Here is a 24,422-nt window from a genome sequence, read left to right on the forward strand (position 1 = left end):
TATCAGGCAACATTCACACAGCAGAATGACTGCCTTTCTACTCACCATGTAGAATTTATTTGAAAGTGTTTTTGGGGCTGTTTGTCATTATTTGATAGGACAGCTATAGAGACAGGAAATGTGAGGAGAGAGAGTAGGGATGACATGCAACCAAATAATTAGGAAGACCGTAGGATAGCCTTCAACCAGTGTGATAAGGAATGTAGCCTAACTCTACAAACTGAGCCAAACCTGCACTTTGACTTTGTGAAAATGATCAACCCCATTGTGAAAGAGATTAATTTAATACTTTGTGGCAAAGGATGTAACAGCTTCATTTCAAATCAGTACATTGATTCGGAGAGGAACAGTTCTGAGGTGAATCTGTCATGTTCTACGGATGATTCAGCAGACGCTCTTATCCAAAACAATGAAGATCAGAGAGGGAGTACAACACAAACACCAGATCTGTTCCTGAAACTAGTAGTTGAGTGTTTTTTTGTGAGTAGTTTACTGCAAAGATCCTTCATCATACAGCAGCAGGAGGCGTTTAAAAATGAAATCAAAGTAGTGAGCTGTTTCATTTGTTCACAAATCTGCTGTTCACAAGCAGTAAACCACTGGTTCTCAACCTTTTTTTTGGTTGATGCATTACCTTGCAATGTAAACAAGCCAGATTCCACCTTGAACCTGAAGAGATTATTCGTATTTACACTCTCCTTCAACTCTATGCAAATACTGAAATACACCTTGAGCTTTCAACGACCTGAAAATGAACTTCGATACATCATTTATACACAAATCAGATCTGCAAAATCTGCAGAATCTTTGGACATTTTCAAGAAGCATCTAAAAAATTCCCCTGTGTAGACTTCATGTAACTTTTTTTTATGTGTATGTTTTCCTGTTTTTAATTTGTTCGTCTGTGTGATCTATTTATGTTCCATTTCTATATTCCATTTGTGAAGCACCTTGTAACCAAGTGTTTTAAAAGTGCCATATAAATAAAGAATTACTTACTTACATGACAGCACGTGTATGTTAGACATTTTCTTCCCCAAACCTAAAACATCCAAGCTCCCATTGTCCGACAGGTTGAGAACCAGTGATCTAGAGTAACATCAGGCATTCTTTAAAATCACTTTGTCTCAAAATGGATTGTAAAAAAAAAGACAAAAAAAAAGAAGCTAAAACCGCTTTGCTTTGTAGAGTTGAACACACATGTACTGTGCGGCTAACACTAGCTGTATGCAATCACTTTTTGGCCCTTTGTAGTTGTACATACCATAATATACAAACTGCTTTACCAACACATGAAGAAGAAAAAAAGTGTTCTTCCAAATACAAAACCCCCCTCTCTATATACACGCAGTCTTACAATCACCTCATTGCACTCACACGCTGACACAAAAACGCGCACAAGGCCACACATCAATAGGTTCATGAAACAAACAAGTCATCTGTGCTTGAATTAAAAACATTCAGTGCTTCAGGGTACCTAATAAAATGTCCTAGCATTCATACTGTCTCTTATTTTGCAGTTTGGCACATAATGAACAAAAAACACTCACACATGCCTTAAGAGGACTCAAACGTGACAATCTCTAAAAACGTAAAGAGCATGTACAATATTCTTTGACTGTGGAATACATTCCAATTGTTCATAATCTTTGAGTGCAATCATGTCCAGTCCGTAGTAAGGAGGAGATACAAGGACACAAATGCAATAATAGAAACAAACAGACATTAAAAAAAGACAAATATGCATTCATCTAACTAGCATTGCAGGTGCTTGAATCTTTATGGATATGTACAGTGAAGTGCAAACTGAAATGGATTTGTTCCTTTTAAAGGGGGGATGATGTTTAAGGTGTCAAGTTCTATTAGGACTGGGCAGGCACTACTTTTTTAGGGGTAGCTGGCTTCTTGGTTTGCCAGAGGTGGTTGTGGATCGTCACAGCGTCCACGCTTGCCGACATGGTCTTCGCTGGTATCTGACTGAACTGCTTCTTGTCCGAGTTGTACTTGTAAAGGCCGTCGATCATCTTGCGCGTGATGCTCTTTGGGCCGATGCCTGTCAGCTTGTTGATCTCCTCCGTCTCTGGGCAGTAAGTGTAGAGTGAGCGGAACTGGCAGCCAGCGTCTCGGAACAAAACCAAGAAGTTGTTGGCCTCTGATTTCTCCATTTCCTTTAAAGTTCAGGAGAGAGATACAGTATGAGGGACAGATATACTTCAAGTTCTTGTGGGGATATTTTTGAGAGCTTTGAATAAGACAAGGAAACTAATACTGAAGGCTCTCTATGATATAATTAAGCAAACAAGAAAAACAGCGGCAAGATCGATTATTTCTTCATTGTTAATGAATGAATCCACTGTGTCAGGGTAGGTGTCAGATTAAGTGATTAACAGTATGCTGCTGTAAAAAGATTCTTGATGAGTGATACAATTGCATTTTAAAATAAAGTCGGATTACATAGTTTGTCAGAAAACACTACCTATGCATGTACAGCACAAAATCAGCACAGAGTAAAGAGTTACCACTTTGTCCATTGGGGGCGCCAAAACTCAAAGTTCCTTACACCAGTCAAAACCAAGGAGTTCAGAATATACAGTATATATAGAAATATATAGAGAGAAAATGTTTACATGTCCGATTATAATCCACTGAATTGAAGGGAGGTTGCGGTGCCCAGATCTCCATGAACTTACCTCCAGGATCTTGTTCTTTTGCCCCTCATTAACTTTGCCTGCGAGGCAGCAGTGGGCCAGAGCATTCTGGATGATGTGCTTGTTGGATTTGGCACTGGGCTCCTTGTACAGCTTTGGTCCTGAATGAGGACGGAGGAGAGAACATGGGGATGAGACGGTTGTCATGGCAACTCCTCCAGTATTGTCAAAGAAAAGACTTCCCTCCCTATTTTTACTCTCTTTTCTCATAAATCATGTATAGAGATTTCTACTGGTAGCAGAGAGTCGAGCAGACTGACAAAGGACTCGGCCATTGTGGCACAAAAACAACAGCAATAGAATGCTGTTCGACGAGATCTAAAACCTTATTCATTTGGTGTCTTCTCTAATATTACTATTTAATTTAATGTTGTAAAACGACATGCATCATTCCAACTATTAAGCCTAAACTATAGCCTATCAATATAATTGAAAACTATAACATCTGCATTGAAGACTCATGCTACAGAGGACGTGTTCTCCCACCTGTGTACTCTGTGTTTGATGTAACGGAGGAGGTCGTTGATGCATTCTCCCAGTCCTTTTCTCCATTCCTGCTGCTGGAACGACTCGGAGACAGGAAGCCATCAGCAGAATCTGGCCTAAAACACAACATGTACACTTAATGAATCACTTTTGGAATTTGGAAATGTTTCACAACACTCAGCACATTATCGTGTAGGCAGGGCAGGAAACAACTTGATTTTTTCCCCATCCCCTGACTACATCATGTTTGTATGGATTCATTCAATACTGCAGAGAAAGCAGCGTGTACTATCTCAGCAAACATTTGGGGGATTTGGGTTTTGTAGTTTTTGTGTGGTTCATCCTTCTACCAAAGAAGCAAAGCTTGCAAGCACAGGCAGTGAGTGCAGAGAGGTGAAGCAGTGTGGTTCATTTACATTCAATAAAAGAGGTCAATCAATTTCACTGCAGCAACTATTTCTTCTTCTGGATGACCACTGAAATATATGTCCCCCTGTATGGCACATAGGAATACATGTAGACAATATATTTACAAGTATAAGGAGTGAGAAGAGCTCATGCTAAGTGTTGTATAAAGCTTTTTAAGAGAAAAGAGCACAAAGCCTTGTTAGCAAAAAAAAAAAATAAATAATAATTTGTAGTGCTTTTTTCGTGAACATAAACTGCCCAAGTTAACAAGTCATCTTAATTTCCTAAAGGGTATATAAACTGGACTTTTCTCTTTACCTCTTATGTTTAAAGAAGAAACTGGTTTGAATGACTTGATAATTCGGATGTTTACCACGAAATGTAGTGATGGAACAAATCTAAACTGTCGACTTAGATTTCCTGATCACACGTGAAGAAGCCAGGGCAGGAGTGTAGATTGGTGAGGAAGGCACAGCAGACGAGGGCCCGAGATAAGAGAACTGACATATTATGGTGACAATGCTTCTTGAATCGTACGTTTTTTTTTAAAAACGAACAATCCCCGATAAAAAAACGAGCGTGCAGCAGGATTCATGTGCAGGATTGGTCTGAGCACAGCGTGAAGTGCTTCAAGGTTTAACTGCCAAGCCAAAAAAAAACTAACCTTCTCCTTCTTAGTTTAGGAGAGCTCAGAAAGAAGAAGAGACTGCCAGAGGCTAAACTAGAACTTCTGGCAAGTGTGAAACAGCAGGGGGGAAAGAGTGATAAAGAGTTAGAAGAATGCAGAGGAAACGTTAAGAGTCTGAGAAATAATTACACACAAAATGTATACGTTCATAAAAGTCATCATTGTTAAAACAACTGCAATAATTTGAAGCAGTAATAGCACAGAAGGTGTTTTTAATACCTGTAGTTACATCTTTAATTTTTCTTTCATGGAGTACGATTCAAAGAGGGCATTACAGCACCATTTTTCCTGCCCTGTTTATTAATTCAGTATATGCATGCACTTACTCAGTATATTATGCATGGCCTTATGCTTATTTACAAGAGCTCAATACTGTAATTCTTTAAGCAGGAGAAACTGGTTAAATGAGGAATTAATGCATAAGTTGTTTGCCAGGTCTGTGTTCTTTTATTTTTCTCTCCTCCATAATCCTCAAGATTGACTGAAGGTCCAGCTGCTGACACTTCACTCTCTGACAATATAGCCAATAACAAACAGGGATAAAAATGCTTAATGTGACAACAGCCGTGAAACTGTAACAACATCTCACCTGGGCGTCCTCTTCTCAGAGTGAACACTGTCGCTGTCTCCCAGGTTGAGCGACGCGAGGGACAAGCTGGAGACTGAAAAGACACGTTGTCGTGAACCTGGATGTGAGATGAGATTTGGCACAGCACGACATGGTTACACACACCCACACACACAATGACTAATAACCACACCAGGGTGTCTACTTTGTTTTGTGCCAGCCCTGTGACAGAGCAATGCATAATCATTGCTAGGACTACGATGAACTCTGAGATGGGGTAGGATAAACAAAATGAATGGAGACATGCATAAATATGGAATCATATCATAAAAAAAGTCATTTCTTAATTTCACTGGATTTAAAAAACATTCTATTTTGTAATCTTAAACATCATTAAATTAAATTAGGTTTAACCCCGACTGTAGTTTTTTTTTTACTACTTCCTGGTAGGTATCAAGTCTTTGAGTAATATACTGCATATCATAACAATATTCTTTTTGTATCAAGTCGACATGGAACACAAAATAGGACATGAGGATTGAGTGTGATGCATTTTGGCACAAACCAAAGTGGCAGCAGGACACATACACAACAGATGGGGTGGGTTTGTGCATGAGCTATCTCCATGGTTACCTGTAGCGGCTCTGACTGGCGTTTTTGGGGAGTCCATGATGTCGCGATGGATGGATTTGGGCCGTCCCCGCCTTTGCTTGGCCCCGGTGGCAGGTCGAGGTTTAATAACAGTGTCCATGTCCTCCATCAGTTTCAGCTGCTTCCTCCTGAGATACTCCTGCTTGATGAACTCCTTCCTCGCCTTGTCCTCCTCCTTCCTGACACGCTCCTCCTCAGCTTTCAGTCTGAACAAGACAGAACTTTTTAATACATGAGTCTTCATGGAGCATAGCACTAGTGTAATTTCCTGTAGCGATTAGGACTGGTATAATGATGAGTTGGATGTTTGATGCAGATGTGTACCACGACACTGGTCTTTACTGCAGTGATGAAACAAATCTAAACCGTTGACTTCGATTTCATTATCCTGTGTGAAGAAGCCAGGACATGAGTGTCGATTGTTTAAACTGTGTGTTTACTTTTCCAGGTGAGACAACATACCGAGCTTCCTCTTTCTTCTGCTCCAACTCTGCCTCTAGCTGCATCTTTCTCTGCTGGGTCTCCTTCTCCCTCCTCATCCTTTTCTCCAACAGTGCCGCTCTCTTCTGAGCCATGTTCTGCTCTGCCTTTTCATCATCCTGGGTCACAGAGGAAGAAACAGCGTCAGTCACAGTTCTCCCTGTTTGAGGTTATATGTGTCGTAAAAACTGTAGAAACCCAGGCTCAGCCAGTCATTATATAAATGAGTGTTTTACAGGCTCCAAGTTAAGGCACAGATAAAGAAGCAATACTGAGTATTAGTTGTTCATATGTTTTTAAATTATGGGACAACAATAAACCATGATCTTCATTATTGCATGGGCAGTGTACAACATGTCATTGCAGTAAGTAGAGTCTGCATGAACATTTGAGCAAAGCTAAGAGAGCAGGAGAATTTAGACACATGGGTCGAATGTTACCGACCCTCTTCTTCGTGCTCCGGTGTGTTTTCATTGAAAGCATGGAAATCAACTAAATCAAAAACTTGTATCCCAGACCAGTTACTCCAATGGAGGCACAGCAAGCTGCTCATTTCGGTACAAACACTTTCATTCCATGCGAACTTCCTTTGCTCATCCCTCAGCAGCATCTTCCTCGCCATCTATTCAGGTCTCCTCCAGCCCCTCGTTTCTACAGCTGTGCCTGAATTATTCACAACAGCCCCAGTTTTATGACCTACATCGACGCCCTGAGCTCCAGCTAGCAGGCCATATTACAACTCAGACCTGGGAAGATGAGGGCATGTCGTCCTCAAACATTAATGATTTCATGTTAAAAACCAGAGTAGACACAGCCGAGGGTTTTTGTTTTGTTTTTCTTTTTTCCATTAATTGCCGTGCTGCATTTTAAGGTATCATCTGGTTGCTACAGACTGTTGATTCCATCATTTACATTATTTATGACCTGATTCTTTATGATGTGTGTTTTTTTTTTTACAATCCAGGGTCTACAATCAGTTGTTTGAATTAAGAAAAATCTGTTTGAGACAAACAATGTTATCTCTCTTTTTCTTTTTTTAACTGTTGGAGTTATTATAACAAGTGTACAAACAATATTTAGACACATGACGTGGAAATTAATCAATAAGTTTCATTACTCTTTGCTTCGAGGGCGACAGTTCTTCAGAGATGGACCCACCTTAAAGAAGAAACCACGACACATCTTCTGATCGTTCTCCGAGCCTTCCACCGCCTGCTGTATCTCCGGCTCATCCTCCAGCGTCAGATCCTCCAGGGGCTTGACTACTGACAGAGGAACCTCGATCAAGCTGCTCTTGACTTGGCCTGAGTCGTCCTGCTGGGGAGGAATCTCTGTTGGTGTCACCGTAAAGGTCTCCAGCACTGGGTGGGCCAGGACCTCGGGAAACGATGACCTTAAGGAAGGTTTGAGATCGGATGTCAGAACGTTCTCTTCAGCTGTTTCCGTGTCAGTGCATTGTCCGTACACCTCTGTTTCCTGAGCTTTGGCTGACTGTTCTTCTGTTAGTTCTCGTTTGGGGGAACTCGGAGGCGTGTTTGCGACACATATATTTGTAAGCTCTGACTCTGTCTCCTTGTTTTTATCGTCATTTGAGTCGACGGTTGCGAGATTGACGGTTTCAGGATTCTCCCCCATGTAAACAAAGGAACTCAACAAGGGCTGGCAGGGAGAAAATCTGCGCAACCTTGGGATGCTGTCAACAGACTGAGGGGCAGTTAGGACTCGGTTGTAAGGAGCGAGCTTCAGCTCGCTGGGACGAACGGTGCGAGGATTACGTGAGTGGAAGGAGGCCGATTTGCGTTTGATGCTGGTTGGAGAACGATGGGTTGAACGAGGGGAGTCGGCGGGAGAAGAGGGTCCTGAGGATCGCGTGACAGCTCCGGCTCGACCGTGTTTTTGCGGTGATGGGTTTGTATGCGTGGCGGGGATTACCCACGCCTGCTGATGTTGTTGCTCCCTCATGGCCATGATCACTTCCTGCTGCTGAGCCAGTCGCTGCATCTCGGTCTGGAGGAAAGCTAACGAATGGTTGAGTTTCTCTATGGAATGAGTATACTCAGTGAGATCTACCTCGGTTGGCTGAACTTGGCTTTGCCCACCTTCCTCTCCTGAACCGTGGGACTTTGTCCAGCAGGAGGTTGTGCTGCTTTGCTCTGCCCCATCAGGTGTGTCCGCCTTGCTCCTGCCAAATTTAAAGGTAGGACTTGTGCTTACTGCCTTGCCTTCTCCGTCAGTTTTCCCTCCTTCAGCCCCATCCCCTTTTCTTTTCACCACATTGAGAAAGGCAGAGTGGCCCATCTTTTGCCGATGTCTTGTGAAAGCAGCCTCCACTTTTTTCTTCTGCGCTTCAATGGCTTTGCGTTTCTCCTCTAGCCTCATCCTCAGCTGTACCATCTCTGTGGCCATGACCTGAGCAGGGTCGTTGGGTGGAAGCTGTACACGAGTGGGGGAAGCTTTCGCGGTGAGGGGAGGTGTGGTTTGTTGACGGACGGGGCTGTGCTCAGGGGTTGGGGCCCAAGAGACGGATAAGGGAAGGCAAAACTCAGAGCCCTCAGGAGTGGTCTTGAGGGAGCTGCTGCTGCACCTCCCCGAGTCTGCCGCTGATGGACTGTGCTTCCTAAACTTCTGCTCGGCAAAGCTTGTCATCTTCACTCCTGAGGGGGATTTGCTCTGGCTGCTTGTGCAGGGGCTTGGAGTGTCCATATCCAGGTCCATGTTCACAGAGCAGTCCTTCAGGGAGGAATCCTCATCCAACATGTCCTCTGTTCGGATATGGATGCCAGTGTCAACCTCGGTTGTGTCTGTCGTGCTCTGAGGCCCTTTAGACTCTGACTCTGACACCGGCTCCAAGCCGTCAACACCGGCCCTGTGGCCCTGACTGTGCAGAAAGAATCCGCTGTTGGTCCCCTCGACAGGGGGGCGATTTGGGCTGTGGATGATCTCTAGGGCTTCCTCAATGGAGGGAGTAGTTGCCATGGCGCTTCCATGCCCATTGGGGTACGCTCTCCTAATGTGCTCCACACCAGCCAGGCTGTCTGGACATCCTTCCTCCTCAATGCCGATACTCTGACCGTTCACTGGCTGGAAGGACAGGTTACGCTTCATTCCTCGGGGAAGGTGCTGGACCCTAAATCCAGATCCATCATCCGTGCTGACTGATCTGACTATGCCACGTGTGGAGGACAGAGAGGCAGGAGCGGAGTCATCTTTGTCAAAGGGAATGTCAAAAGACACTCCATAAGGCCCAGACCTTAGGAAAATAAAAACACATTTTAAAAGGCTTTTTAAAAGAAAGAAAACGTCAGATCTCATAGCGGCCCTTATTGTTTGCTTTACTTCCAAAGAATGATCAAATATCTCCTTGGGAATTGGATCTTTAACAAGCTACCTATGGCCTTGACAGCAATGTCACCAACCTTTTCTCTTTGGGCCAAGTGCCCAGGTTGCCATCAACAAAGGACATTGAGGTCGACCTCTTGATTTCTCCTGGATGTCACGCGAACGCAAAGAGCATAAAGGAAACAGAGGTTGTATTAAAACCTTTTTATTTGATGATATTCTTATCAAGTTTGACTATTTTTTTAATCGAAAACAACAAAACACAAATACAAGTCACCTGATTTCTTGGGCTGGGGTCGGAGGGGCAAACTACAGAATGAAAAAGAGAGCGAAGAAAAACACATTTAATAAAATATTCCTCAAATACTCTTCCATTGTTCCTCTTAGTTTTGGTGCTTAGAAAAGGAATTCACTTTGTCAGCTGTTCTCATCTCTTCTTTTGGGGGTTAAATGCTTTTATCTTCGATTAACAATCATCATCAAGTCCTTCCTTTTAGATCTGTCACTACTGAACCCACACCTATCTGGCTTCAGAGCAAATCCTAGCACAACTTACATTACGTACAATAACATCATGTTAGCGTGAGACAAGAGGCACCATTGTATTGATCTCTCTGAATTTAAAACGACTGTACCTGGGTCTTTCAGGACTCGGGGGTCTTTCCATGAAGCTCCTCTTTGTTGCTTTGGAGATGGGGATGGCGGGAATATTCTTCATCAAGGATGAGTGCTCTGAGGTGACGCAACAGGGACAAATAATCAAACTTTGTTTACTCCATGAAAAGCAACAGGAAACTACAGGTAAATGTTGATGTTGTGGAAAATAAATACACAAAAAGCACTTGCGACCAATTCTTTTGACACCACACGGCTGTTTATTAATGTCTCTATGAGGACATTTATTGTATACATTTTAGACTTGCCTGTGCCTTCATTGTCCAACATTCTCCGTTTCACAAAAGAAGGCTTGACGACCTCAAACCACCAGAACAGCTCTGCCATAAACACCAGGTAGTTATTCTGTGGAAAGAATGACATAAGAGTACCGGTAAGTTTAAATACCTGCTATGAAACGTCAGATTACGTCAATCTGAATGAAAACAAGCAGATGTGTTCTCCATCTATTCATACTACCACTTATGATTACATTGTACCCCTCTCTCCAGTAGGTGTCTCTGTGAGCCCTTCACGAGACACCTGAGGTGATGAGTGTGATGTGAATCTTCCAGCTGCATATTAATAATTCACCAACAGTGCTTCATTTCACAGAGTATCCTCTTAAGAAGCGATTGCTTGGTAGTACAACCTACAGCAGATTAATTTGCTTTGGGGATGTACTGTATGTTCATCCTTTTCACTAAGGTGTTTTAAATGAAAATCAACACTTCAGTCATAAAAAAAAAGAATTGTCTGACTGAGAAGGAGACAGCCTTTCACACTGCTCAAACCCTTGTTAGCTTATCTATTGTGACGAACATCATGGATTACTGTATGTTGGATAAGCTAATTTGCCAATTACATGACAATGTCAGTAGTACCTGTGGTAGTAGAGAGGTGGGATTAAGGTATTAACCTAATTCATAAGATCGAGGTCGGTTATTTTCTGCTGTTCTCAATCAACATCATGCCATCCGCCAGAAAACATGAATTTGATTGGCTGTGGCGTGTTGAAGGGATCTTTGCTTTTTAAAGTCCACTTTGAAATGAGGTCAATGTCTCGTTGGTGCTCAGAGTTCTGACTTGTATTTTCCCAATATTCATCCTGTGCTTTTATTTATTTATTTATTTTTTTGTGCCTACGTACTGTCCGTGACAAATGTAAGAAGGCAAAGGATGATTTATGATCCCGTCAATAAAAACAGGATATGTTGCATTGAGAAGTTAATACAGCCCAGGCTGATTGTTTTCACTTTCACACAGTGAGATAATTAGCATTAAATCCAGTACTGTGACATGCTTGGACTTTCTGTAGTGAACATGCCGGCACTCTCTTATAAAAGCACATGTGCACACATATGCAAAACGAGTGCAGTGAGGCTGGTGGCGACCTTGAGAAAAAACACGCCCCCCTCCCCGCCCTCAGCCCCGAGCTCTCCAGACAAAGACAATGCTGCATGGCTCAGCTTGAAAGATACCTGATTCACCTCATCAGCAACATTTTGCTCTACCATGCAGCATGCACACAATACACAACTTACGCCACCCCCCCCCCCCCCCCCCCCAACAACCCCGGCTGCAGCCTAAAAGCACACCAGGAGGGGCAGAAGCAATTAACACCAGAAGCAGTAGTTTCCCTTGGGTGGTACTGCACCATTTTACCGTTACTGGACCTTTCTTTTGTTTTTGAATGACATTAAAGCTGCAAGTCTGTGAGAAGGATTGTACAGTAGTTCCCACAGTGATCTGATGTGGGAAGCTGTTATACACGGCATTACAGAGTGGTTAAAGTCAAGCTGAATATTATTATCATACAAAACATTTTTTAAAAGCACAGTGATCAGCTGCTTACTACAATTTCAAGTAAAAACAAACAGTAAAGACTATTTTACATCTGTTTGACTTCACATCGAGGTTTTCTGTAATATTTCCCTCATTATAAGCCCGGAGTTGAATATATCTTTAATATGACATTTATATAGTTAAATACCAAAATGATAGTTACCTGAACATGGTTTGGCTTTGCAAAGTAATCCTCAATTGTTCAAAAAAGAGGGAAGAAAGAGTCAAACAGAATATGTCAAATGGAAAAAAGAAACAGCAAAGACAAAGCTCTGCTCTCATTCAGCCAGCGGAGATTGGTGGCAGAAAGCCCAACCTGACTTCCCTCTTCCCATCTGTCCGACTGACTACTACAGACAGACCAGGTGTGAGTGTGATCGCTTAATACCCTCCGTCAGCAGTCGCACACATTCGCACAGATCCCTTCACAACCAACCACAGCACCACCAGCACACCGACCTTCCTGTTGACTGGCACTCGTACCCTCTGACGGATATGCAGCGCTGCCAGATCCGGCTGATTGGAGATTTGAGTGCCAGTCTTAGGATGAAGACAGCGTCCAAAAAGGTGATTACAAGTCGAGTTCTTGGGGTTAAGGAAGGTTGTGGTATATCTATTCTGCAGGTTTAGGCACAAGCAGCCCATCCTGCATGTTCTGCACATGCACACATAGATATTTAAATTCAGTGGCAGAGTGCAGCGTATGAAAGCCTTAAACCGCACATAATAGATTGCAAATAAACAACCAACAGATTACAGTATCTAAGTCAGCAAGACTCCATGCTCAGACTCACTGAGCATTCACTGGGCATTAGTGTCAACAATCATCAGGCCAGAGGCTTGATTATAGGATGTACAGTAGGTCCTGCCGCCTGGCAGTCAGTCTCACTCCAGTCTGGAAAACCCCACTGTCTTGATTTACAGCCAAGTTTACCAGACTTCCTTCAGTTTCTTGTATAAAACCCTGATACTTAACATCAAATTACTTTAAAGTAAAGAACAAAATCTACTAAAAAAAAACCACATCTACTGACTTGATGCTTGACGTTGCAGAGTTTCAGTGAACATTGATGAACAGACATTTTGACTCGGAACTTGAACGTCACAGGATCCTCTTAACCTGCTGGTGGTCTAGGAGGTGGTGCTTATCCTGGAGCTAGACTCACGGCAACTCACTGTCGACTGATGACTTAAGTGCAATGCAGCTCTGTGTTTTTAACACAAAGACTTGGACTTGTCTGTGTTTGACTTTGTCTCAAACAATTTAGCCGTGGTTCATTTGTGCCACTTTTTTTTAGATGAGCCACAGTGTTACTGCCTTTTTAGTCAAACTATAGAGAGGAAAAAAGCAGACATAGGGATATATAAAGGCGACGGAAATGAATTCAAAGTCAGTTTGTTAATTGCCTTTCTGTGAGGCAACCTCAGCATGTCTGCTTTAAACCTCCTGGTAAAAAAAAAAAAAGAAGAAGAAGAAGAAGCAAAAGCTGGCTAAGAGCCCAAAGCTGCTGTATTTCATTTCTTCTCCTCGGATCCACAGATGGTAATGTAGATGTGCAGTGAATTAATTAAATGAAGAGCTGCTAAATGGGAGTAGTTTGACGTGATTTACTAGCGTGGTTTTCATCAGGAAAGGAGGTCCTTAATTAATGTGTGTATTCTGTTTCTTCGCGGGTTGGGTGCTTCACGCAGGTCTATTGTCTCGTACATGGACATACAACATAATGACGGACACTTCATCTAACATACAACAGGTTCTTTTTTAGAGAGTCTTTGGTTCTGTAGGTTTTGTGCGCAGGTCTCTACACATTCAGGCACAAAGAAGCCAAAGGAATCTGACACAGAGGTGTTAGACAGACTGGTGTGTGTGTGTGTGTGTTTCTGTGCTTAATATGGGACCTTTACGGTATTAAGTTTAGCTGACTATTATTCTGTGGCATTAGTTAACTGGCCTGATATTTGTCTCTATACCAAAAAACAGTGAACAATAAATAAATAAATAGGAACTAGGTCAATAATAGTGTTATTATTGGTGGAAGCCTTTATTACATGAGGCTGGATTTAGCACTGAACAAAAAATCAGTCGTTTGGAGGGAGGACTTTGTGCTCAGTGTGATATTTATAATGGTGTCTGTGCCTGTGTGTGTTTGCTTTAGTGACAGAACATGTCTAAACACATCACCAAGTCTCTCATTCTCTCTGCTCCCCCCTCAGTCTCTTCCATCCCGTCTCTAACTGCTTCCAGCTCTCTGTTGGTGTCAAGTGTTATCGCTCCTCCTCGTCTCTTCTGCATCAACACCTCTCTCATATTCCCGCCCGCCAAATGTCTCTGCTCGGGCTTTTATAACAAGGTCTCTATTAGCATGACGGGCTCCGACATACACAACATGCTGCCTGCAAACTGGGTCAAGGTTAACTGAATCTAACTGGTTCTGTATGCAGTTGTGACTGCACTCTCAGGCTATAACTCTGTAACACTGGCTTTGAATTTATCCTTTGTGATATCAGTGTCAGCAAAATACAGCTGGTGCTGTCTGGTTTCATTTTTTAAATTTAATGTCTTGTAAGTTGATGTGTGTGGTCTCTGGGCCTGGAGTGCCTTGAGCTTGATTTAGATGTATAACTTTCCTCATCTACTTGAACTTAAATTTCCCTCGGGATCAATAAAGTATCTATCTATCTATCTATCTATCTATCTATCTATCTATCTATCTATCTATCTATCTATCTATCTATCTATCTATCTATCTATCTATCTATCTATCTATCTATCTATCTATCTATCTATCTATCTATCTATCTATCTATCTATCTATCTATCTATCTATCTATCTATCTATCTATCTATCCATCTATCCATCTATTTCAATAATAACAATGCATCAATGCTGCAATGGCTACTGACCACCATGTCTTTTGTCTATATCCTCATTTGCACCAACAACATCTTTTCAAATCAGCGTGGCTTGTTGCTTTTTAGTCCATTTAGACAGCCTTGTTGTTGTTTGTCCTTTCAGTAAACTGTCTCTGCAGTCTTTGCTGAAACAACAGTCTCCATCAGAGGACATGCAGTCAAAGTCATTCAGACACATCAACTCTTTTTTTTACTGCTTATGCAGCTCTCAGGCAAGCCCAGTGAGATGGCCACGCCAGAGCTAAATATAAACACACAGCACAGACTGGGAGCTACTCTAAAGCACCAGATGAATAGTGATAAACCATGGCTGCGGTCTGTTGTGCCTTTTGTGTGGTGAGATAGTGACCGTGGCTGTTTTTGGATGTCGTGGGATTTGTGAACTCCAGCGGCTGCAGCTTTCTGCAAAGTCAGACGAGAAAAACACATGAACGCAGCTAGAATATCTTTTTTGGGAACCAACACCTTTGACTTTTAGATATAATGCATGAAAAAAACAAAAGACATGTTTCTCAAACTTTTTTTCTCATTCAATCTCTCTCGCCACATTTTCTTTAAACGAAAAAAAAAGAGCAAACGTTTGATGACAAGAAAATGAGCTGTTGAGAACCAAAAAGTGTCACTAAACAAGGCAGAACCCCAAACTGAAACCATGTGGGAGATAAAAACTAGTATAGAGTTGTGAATTTCTCATAAGAAGAGCACTCTCTTTTTGTTTCAAGCCGGACAGTAGTCCAGTATGTGCAGCATTTCTACCAATTTTTCTTTTGGTTGAGGAAAGGAAACGAGTGCAGGGGCTCATTTTGTCTCATAGCAGAGGCAGCAACTTCACACGTAAATAAAGCAAGAAGCTGCAATGAACGATCTCACATCAGCAGCAGACACCCTCACAGCTGCACAAGGAGACGTGACACTGACTTCAGAAGGTATGTCGGCGTGAGCAGAAGAATGTAGGACAGAATATAAACCGTGGAGAGATGAAGAGTGAGTCCATGATAAAGACAATAAGTGATTGACACAGCGAGACAAAGTATGACGAGAGAGAAAAGTACAAAAGGAGTAAGAAGTAAACAAGGACATGAGAAAGGAAAAAACCAGGCAAAGTTATAAAGTAGATTGGATGAGGAGAATTGTGGATGAAGTAAAGTGAGGAAATAAAGAAAGAATGAAAAAAGACATGCAGACATGTAATGACAGGAGGCTGAGCACAGCGCGCTGAGCTCGTGCTGGGGGAGGACAGAGAGTTTGGATTGAATGGTTTTTCCACAGCATGACTCACCACACAGGCCTATACAGAGCTTTTCACTTCTCTTCTCTCACTCCATACCACCGTATGGTTTTCTAATCGCTTTCACCGAGAATAACTCATGAATGAACGACCGCACAGAGGATTTGGAAACCATCCTTGACATACGTACAACTTGACATCTTGATTTGTCACTAATTCTGTCAATGTGAAAAACTAAGACTTTGCATTACTTTACACTTGCACTACTTGATTAGATTTCAGTCAGGGGTCCCCTTTACTCACATGCTGCTTTTTATACTAACAACAACAACAACAACTGATGTTTCTCCTCTCTGCTGGCAGACGCTGGGCACATTTAAATTGCTAAGTTTCAGAAAGTCTGTAGTTCAGCAGTTTGAACCCTGCCAGAAACTTCTCACAGACTCACACACACTGACTGTAAAAAAGTATTTGTAGAGGGGAGAACTGTTTGGCAGACAGCAACTAAACCTCTCCAGAAGTCTTTGAAATGATCTTTATGATTTATTAACCTTCACTCTCAGAAAAGTGGATTAAAATGTGTTTAACTAAAGTATGAAAAAAACAAACACTACAGCAGTCTCCAAGAAGAAATACTCAGTAACTGACTTTCCATTTTGAATAGCAAGTATCCAATTTCCAATTATTCAAAATAGGAGCACTGAAGCTTGGTGCTGAATGCAGCCAGATTAGAGCTGCAGCCAGAGGCCATACCTTGATAGTGGAGGAGGCGTACAGCATGTCCTCCAGGCTGAAGTGGCAGCAGCTGCTCAGGTTGTCTTTGCAGAAGTCCTGAATGAGCTGCAGGTTGTAGAGGCGGTCAGCCAGCGTCATGTTCTCCTTCAGACAGACATCTGGGAGGAATGGGGGAGCCATGGGGTGACGGGGTCAGAGAGACGTCAGTGTTAATGTGGTGGATGACGGCGGTTTCAGATCATGCAGTGTGTTGAGGGCCAATAATGGGGATGTGCTTTAAATGCACGAGTGTGTATGAAGGACCAGCCAATCAAAGTAACATTAACCTGTGGGAGGAGTTGCGATGAAAGAGTGATGAGTGATCTTTATGTCTGATTGATTGTTCTTCTTTGTTGGTGCCACTGTCACACTTCATTAACACAGTGAGGGGATTTTGTTTCCTGATCATTGATCTGTTGAGTGAGACATTCAGAGGTCACCTCCAAACACTGTGACCACAAGTTTTTGAAAAGGAAAATCTGAATCCCCTCTTTTTTCTGTCTGTGTGTGTGTGTGTGTGTGTGTGTGTGTGTGGGGGTGTGTGTGTGTGTGCGTGTGCGTGGTTACCGTCTAAAGGTAGCAGCTCGGGGCAGTAGAAGTGCAGCAGAGCACCCAGGGCTGAGCCGTCTGTGCTGTCTTTCAGCAGGTTGTCCACAGGGGGGATCCAGGGAACCAGCTGGGTGGACGTCTGCTCCTTCCTGTAGCGAGCCTGCAGATCATGAAATACACACAATCAGGAGCCTCTTACCCTGGTTGTATAAACCCTACCTACTGAGCTAAACATGTCCTCCTGTTTCCTTTTCAGTCATTAAGAAGAATGTAATTGTGCAACAGCTGCTTTTTTGCAGTCGCTTTAAAGCGGCATCAACTACTTCAGGACACACGAGGGACACATTAGTTCTACTCATATGTGACGGTGACTGAACGGCTCTGGGGCCGAGACTGTTCCAAATAGTTGGAAAGAAACAAAGAGTGAGCTCACTGAGAGAAGAAAATCAACCTGATCAGCAAGGCAGCTGAAGCGAGTCACTGATGATTCTTCCAGACGATGACATCTTTGTGAGGCATCATGGTATGATGTCAGAGAAGTTTTATTTGTACGATGAGAATGTTTAGGTAATGAAAAATGAAAACTGTCTGAATGTACACTGGATTTTAACCAATTGGCTGCAGCCATGATTGCGGCCTAATAGCTTCATAACGAGGAGGACTTTCTACTCAAACACACTCGGAAACAATTACATGCCAAATGCTCTCAAACGTCCCATCTCATCTAATATAAATTAAGCTTTTTCATTTATTTTTGGCTAATCCCTTCAGTGATTCCTCATGGTGTCTTTTCTACTTCGGCTGTCAGCGACCTTCACATCCTCAAACAGAAGGACTTGTGATGGAGCTTCAATCCATTTATGAAGCAATTCTATGAAAAAAAAAAAAAAAGGTGAAAAGGATTTTGTTTTGGGGTTCAGCTCCGTTCCAGGATTTCCTCGAGTGCGTTCAGTGTGCAGCGAAAGTAAACAAGCGTTAATGTGACGTGAAGAAGAAGTAAGATGTGTTTATGCAACAGTGAATCGACAGGTTGACGTGCACATGTGACAACACGATGGAAATCAGCACACAGACAGAGAGACGGTCACTATGGATACACAGATGAACGAGCGAAGCACTGATTAGTAGACTTACAGGCACAAGCTTCATGTACCACTTGGTTGGAGACTGCAGCAGCACGAGAAGAAAAAACAAACAAACAAACAAACAGACGACAAACAACAACAAAGACAAAGCTGTTAGTGAGATTAGTTTGTAATGCGATTTAGTTATAAAAGGACGTGACAGCAGCTGTTGGGATCAAAGGAAGAGGACCTGTGTGTTCTTGAGCAGCCCACACAAACCCCCTGTAAGCTGCAAAATGCTGTCCTTCTCATTCAGCCCCAGAATCAGAGTTTAGTCATCTGCAGCACAGCTTTGGGGGTCGCCAAGTTCTCTGTCAAATAAAATGGCGCTGTAAATGAAAAGTAAGCAACCAGGAGGACACATTGAAAACATGTGAGAGGAATCTGTTCACAGACTGAGTTTTTTTTTAGCTGTGAACACTGTTAAAAAAAGCTGCATCTGGAATTGAATTCATTTTTTATTGCTGTTTTTTGAGTCGTGTTAGAAGTTTGACTTTTCCTCTAACGCTCGTTGACACTTGATGCGAACTGGAAAATAAACAATTTGTAAAAATGTTGTAAAATAAAAATAAATAAGCAAAGCAATTGTTTTTTTTTAATATGCCGAGATGAATCTGAGGATTTTAAGAGACTTTTCGTGGAATATGGTAAATCTGTGTATCGGCCGTATTCTCTCTAAAAAGAAGGGAAGCAGCTGAAGGCCTTCAAGAAAAACAAAACAAACCCCAGTGTCTCATTCAAAGCAACCTGTCAGCGACCCGCTGACGATGTAAGCTGCAGTTCAGGGAGAAGACAGGCTCGACAGATAATTCCCGCACTAACCCGAGAAGCATCAAAGAGCCAAATGTGAGTGCTGCTCAAAATGGATTGAAAGTGCTGAACTTCAAAGGAGCTTTTAACCAAAACTCCAACAACAAACAACGCAGACAGACAGAGGACTGTAACTTTGTCTTTAGTCTCCGCTGATGTGATTAATCACACAGTTCTCTGAATGTTAATTTGAGTGACCAGTTAAGAGTCTAATGTCATCATACTAACACACTGGATTCAGCTAATGTATGAATCATGATCTGTGAAGAGAGAACGCCTGGGACTCCATCAGGAGGGAAACCTGATGAGGTTTGAGAATCCTATTAAAGTTTACTCTCATGTCATGAAAGACTGACAGATAACTTAATAACAGTAATCTTTTGGTGGTGGAGACAAAGAATGATGTAACAGTTACCCTTTGCTCTGACTCCTTCCTGCATTGTATTTTTACAGATATGACTTTGCAACTCAAGTTGTCATCACTGCATTCAAACTGTTGTTTAGAATATGTGTGCTGCACGGGGTTTTTGGAAACACACTTTTTGCAGTAAGACTTGGATTTCAATAAGTTTTGGTGCTATGACATAGAGAAGAGAGGGCAGACATTGGGTCAGAGGGACATAAGCCCCGCCCTCCATTTGTCTCTTCAGGCCAAGCGCTCCCCAAAACATGACCTCATAAAGTCAAGACTGATGCGTTAGCGATGTTGAACATTTGCATGACGACATGAGACATGGATCAGACTCTGAGCTCAGAATCAAACTGTATACGTAGAGAAGTAGAACTGAACTTTTAACGGAGGCTGAGTCTTTATCAGACGATCAATGACGAATCCAATCACATTTTTGACGGCCTATAGAGGGTTCGAGCTGAAGTCTTAAAGGAAAGGACGCTGCTGCCCGGCTTTAAAGAAGAAGAGGTGAAGGAGATGAAGGCTGTCTGCATCTAAAGTGGGTGATCTGAGACTGCGGGCTAAGCAGGGTCAAACAGAGTCTAAAATCTGTTATAACCACCAATCAAACCCCCACGGAGAGGCTTCTTCATCCATCACCGCCTGACTGAAGACACACACACACACACACACACACACACACACACACACACACACACACACACACACACACAGTTGTTATGTCTGTCTTCTCTTCTATCCTCCTGACCTCATCTCTCTCTCTCTCTCTCTCTCTCTCTCACCCTGTGAGGCCCAGACACGTCTGCTTGATCTGATTAGTTCCCTCTTCACTGACCTGACGATGCCTTCAGTGTCCCAACGCCACAAAACCCCCCTCCCCCTCTCAGGGGCAGGACAGTAGGTTAAACTAAAAAAAACCCCCACGGTTGTCCCATGAGGGTGAGCGGTCTCTCTGACTCTGAAAACAAAGCCCGCCTGTGTGACTCACACTGCAGTCATCGTGCAAAAGGGGGAGGTCGAGGCAGGTGGGGAGAGATGCTAAACATCAGCAACAAAACAGAAGTGCACTAAGTTCTGCATATTAGTGCACTTTGTTCTCTTTGACTTTTTTTCCCCACTCAATTATTGGTTTTTCTCTCCTCACAAACACTGACGCTCATTACTGCAAAGTTCATCAGACTTTTCGAACAGTGTTTCTGTTCCTCATAATGACCAACTCATGCTACTGCGATGCTGAGCAGGGACAGGTTTCGCCCGTGGGTTGAAGCGCACACCCTGTATTCAGAGGCTACCGTCCTTGCTGCCATCCCAGGCTGACCCTCACAGCGTGTCAACCCACATACTCTTCTCCCAAAGTTTCCTGGCTCTCTCTCTCTCTCTCTCTTCACTGTCCCAAATAAAGAACACAAATAAAAGCAGACAAAGGACATCGAGGGGCGCTTATGCTAAGGCTTTCTTTGGCCTGAATTTAAAAAAAAAGGGGAATAAATGAGTCAGAAAGATTCAGAACAGATTCAAATATGCTAAAAAAAAAAGAAGTACTGCTGAGTGTTTGTCAACCTGCCAACCAAACTAAACCTATTTGTGAAGGAAGAGGAGGCAAAGAGAAAGTCAGAGAACAATGACTCACTGGGTCCAGCGGAAATGATACTTAAAATAGTTTTTTTTTATAACCAATATGCTTATGTGAAAATTACATAAACAGACACATTTTAGTGCAAATTTAAAAAAAACCCCAAAAAAACCAAAACACTGATGGATGCAAAGTCGCTGTTTTTTTCTAACAGACAAGACTGTAAGCAGTTTTTATGCAACATCTCCCTGACAGTACAAGACCTTGAAATTGGTGCCAACTTTTCATCACTGTCTGGATTTAACTTTCAGTGTTGCGCGTGCAATTTATTCATCAAGCGTCCTCACAACATTCAAAACCAGATTGGAGGTGAGAGAGTTGGAGGGGAGAAAAGCACAGACAGAGAGAGAATCTGTTTGAGCAGCTGCAGGCTGACCAAACGGTTCGAACGGTGATCTGACAAAATTGGACCGAAACAATGTCAAGAAAGATGAGAGAGTAACCATCCAGACGTGCAAAAAGTCCTCCACAACACACACACACGTCTGTTTCAGCTGCCAAGGGCAAAGGGATGATCGTGAAGGGCCAACTCTAAAAGGCTCAGGGGCAAAACGAACACTTCATGAGCAGCCACGCTTCAGTCAGACACACACAGGGACCGGACTGGTAACAAAAAAAAAAACTAACTATTGTAAGTTCAGTCATTTAGTTCTAAAAAAAAAAAAAGAAATCTTGTTTAATAAGCATGAAAAAAGTTTGATGATGAAATGATGTCATATAACTTTTTTTTTTTTTATGCAACTGTATTCATGAGGGACAGCTGAGGCATGCAGTGCCGCGTCTGCACACTGACCGGTCGAATCAGCATCAAGCACACAAGTCTGCACAACCCTAGGACTGGAAACACCACAGATACAGACACACACACCTACACACACACACACACACACACACACACACACACACACACACACACACACACACACACGGTTCCATTTCAGCGCTCTGCAGGCTGAAACACAAGGGACAGAGTTGGAGATATTTTCCCCTCGGTAACTCGTCTTAACTCTCTGAACATTTCTCCAAAGCAACATCACTGGCAGAGTTGTGTCATGGTGTGTCGACCGTGACAGAAAGGGGGCTAGGAAAGGATGCATGAGCCAGAAAAGAAAGGGAGAGGAAGTGTGTGAGTATAAATCAAGGTCAGGGAAGTGTCGGAAAAAGTAAATTAATGAGATGCACTAAAGGGGGATGAACTGCTAATGAATTAGAGCTGAAATCTCTCATGGTTATCTAATGTGTGTTGAGGGGGGTTCAGGACTTTCAGGGGTCAACAAAAAGTGTTAAAAAAAACCCAGCAACATTTAAAAAACACACAATGCTTTTTCTCTCTGGAAAAAAAAAACTGCATGTGAAGCAAAATAACAGGAAATTACACGCTGAATCAACGAATGGAGTACTGCAATAACCACAATGCAATAAATAAACATGAATATGTAGAACTGTATATCAGCTTTTCTATGCTATTCTTACAATACCGGAGTTTGTAATCTGTCGCCCCTGAAAACAAAAAAGTTTTTTTCATCACTAAATCAGCATTTAACGGTAACCTAAGGGTGCATGTGTGATATCTGAGCTTCACCTAACTCCAACAAAAACAGATGAAGACAAGGTGAGTGAGTGAGAGAGCACACACACACACACACACACACACTCTGCTGATACCACACTCAGTTATACAACACATTTGGAGAGCAGGCAGCACCCTGACACGGGTGACCTCGCACTAAATGACGGCCCGTCTAATTAAATCAGATCTGCTGGTTAGCACACAGATGAAGAGAGTGAAGCTTGTATATTTTCCAGGATGACAAACTGCGGCTGTGATTGAAGCGATTTGGCCAGTAGTCTCTGTCTTTCTCATTAAAGAAAGACAGATCGAGCCAAAGCTTTGACATGTGGGAGTGATTTTCTTCGATGGCAGAGACTTGAAAGGATTTAAGAAACTGGCCCGAGATATTTAAATGACACAAGAAGTCATGGAGGGGCATCCGTCGCTCTCCAGTAGAATACTGTGATAAGTCCAATAAGTGAAGCCACTGATTTCCCTTTGCTCGTTTGCAGCAGTCCATTCAACTGGTGACATGTGTATCATGTGTAGTTAGAGTGTGTGAGAAAGGAAAGAACAAAAACACCCACCCGAGGACTCCCTGCAGGCTCGTTGCTCTGCGTTTCCTTCTTCCTCTGCTCCTGGACGAAGACGTCTTTCAGATACTCGTTCACCTGACGGAGAGAGAACACACACATGATCCAAACTCTTTGAGACAGCAGAAATCATGAGCTCAACTCATCTCAGACATATGGCTCTAATACAAAAGGAACAGCATTACGTTCGAACTAGAACAGTGGGATGGGCGGCTGTGGCTCAGCGGAACAACTGGACCGCTTTGAGCGGTCAGAAGACCATTTACCATTAGTGTTCTGTAAAACCAAAGTAAGTTCAGGATTAAGTGACTGTCTCGACCATAAAGGATCAGGGTAGAAGTCTGTCCTGAAAAGAATACATCGTCAGAGGTCTTTTTTTTTTTTCTTTTAAATTTTCTAAAACAATTAAAATTGGATCGTAATCTGATGTATATCGAGTGGAGTTAATTGAAGTAAATCTCACATAATCCTGTACTTTGGACAGCTTGCTTGTCCAGCATGTCTGTTGAAGTTCACACAGAGCAACCTAAAGCGGGTTTCACTTGTTCAAACGGTGATTTCTGGACTTTTTGGAAAACACAGCGTCTCCAGCAGAGAGCAATATGTTCGACCGGCACGACTCCATGACCACACCTGTTAGCTGTTGTGAGTGTGTGTGTAAAGCTCAGAAGCTGGCAGCAGCACAGTGTTCCTACTAAAAGAATGTAAACAGACAGGACTCTGCAGCACTGTGTGAATGGGCCAGAGCCATCTGTACATTAACGCTGTGTCAAAAAAATCACGGAAAAAAGTACAAAAGTAAAACTGCTGATTTACACAGTGTATCCAGGTTCATACTGTACTGATAGATCTTTTCCTCAACATGTTTTTTTGCCAATACAAATGTGTTTTAATGATTAAAGTGAAGAAATGAGCTAAAGTGGACACACTTTGTATCTGCTGCACAATTATGCCAAGACGACAGAATGCTGACACATGCCTCGTCTTCAAATGCACTGAGGTAAAT

The 24,422-nt window shown here is 42.6% G+C and overlaps 1 protein-coding gene across 4 annotated transcripts in view; it reads right to left on the reverse strand.

The window, feature by feature from the left end:
- Nucleotides 1-243: 243 nt before the first annotated feature.
- The window catches only part of camsap2a (calmodulin regulated spectrin-associated protein family, member 2a), a 44,243-nt gene continuing 20,064 nt past the window's right edge, over nt 244-24,422 (reverse strand). Inside the window, exons 4-18 of one of the 4 annotated variants that reach the window (XM_079349645.1) lie at nt 23,411-23,494; nt 18,427-18,459; nt 17,311-17,452; nt 16,723-16,862; nt 10,252-10,348; nt 9,964-10,060; nt 9,606-9,637; nt 9,406-9,475; nt 7,148-9,239; nt 5,972-6,108; nt 5,492-5,715; nt 4,880-4,952; nt 3,195-3,310; nt 2,691-2,809; nt 244-2,168 (exon numbers count right to left, since the gene is read on the reverse strand). In XM_079349645.1, the coding sequence (XP_079205771.1) occupies nt 1,863-2,168; nt 2,691-2,809; nt 3,195-3,310; nt 4,880-4,952; nt 5,492-5,715; nt 5,972-6,108; nt 7,148-9,239; nt 9,406-9,475; nt 9,606-9,637; nt 9,964-10,060; nt 10,252-10,348; nt 16,723-16,862; nt 17,311-17,452; nt 18,427-18,459; nt 23,411-23,494 (3,762 nt within the window). In that variant the 3' untranslated portion in view covers nt 244-1,862. Of the gene's footprint in view, nt 2,169-2,690; nt 2,810-3,194; nt 3,311-4,879; nt 4,977-5,491; nt 5,716-5,971; nt 6,109-7,147; nt 9,240-9,405; nt 9,476-9,605; nt 9,638-9,963; nt 10,061-10,251; nt 10,349-16,722; nt 16,863-17,310; nt 17,453-18,426; nt 18,460-23,410; nt 23,495-24,422 lie in introns of all 4 variants that reach the window. The other 3 variants (XM_079349644.1, XM_079349647.1, XM_079349646.1) reach the window with 3 other exon arrangements.

The sequence above is a fragment of the Symphodus melops genome (genome assembly GCF_947650265.1).
Source record: "Symphodus melops genome assembly, chromosome: 8".
Classification (NCBI taxonomy): domain Eukaryota; kingdom Metazoa; phylum Chordata; class Actinopteri; order Labriformes; family Labridae; genus Symphodus; species Symphodus melops.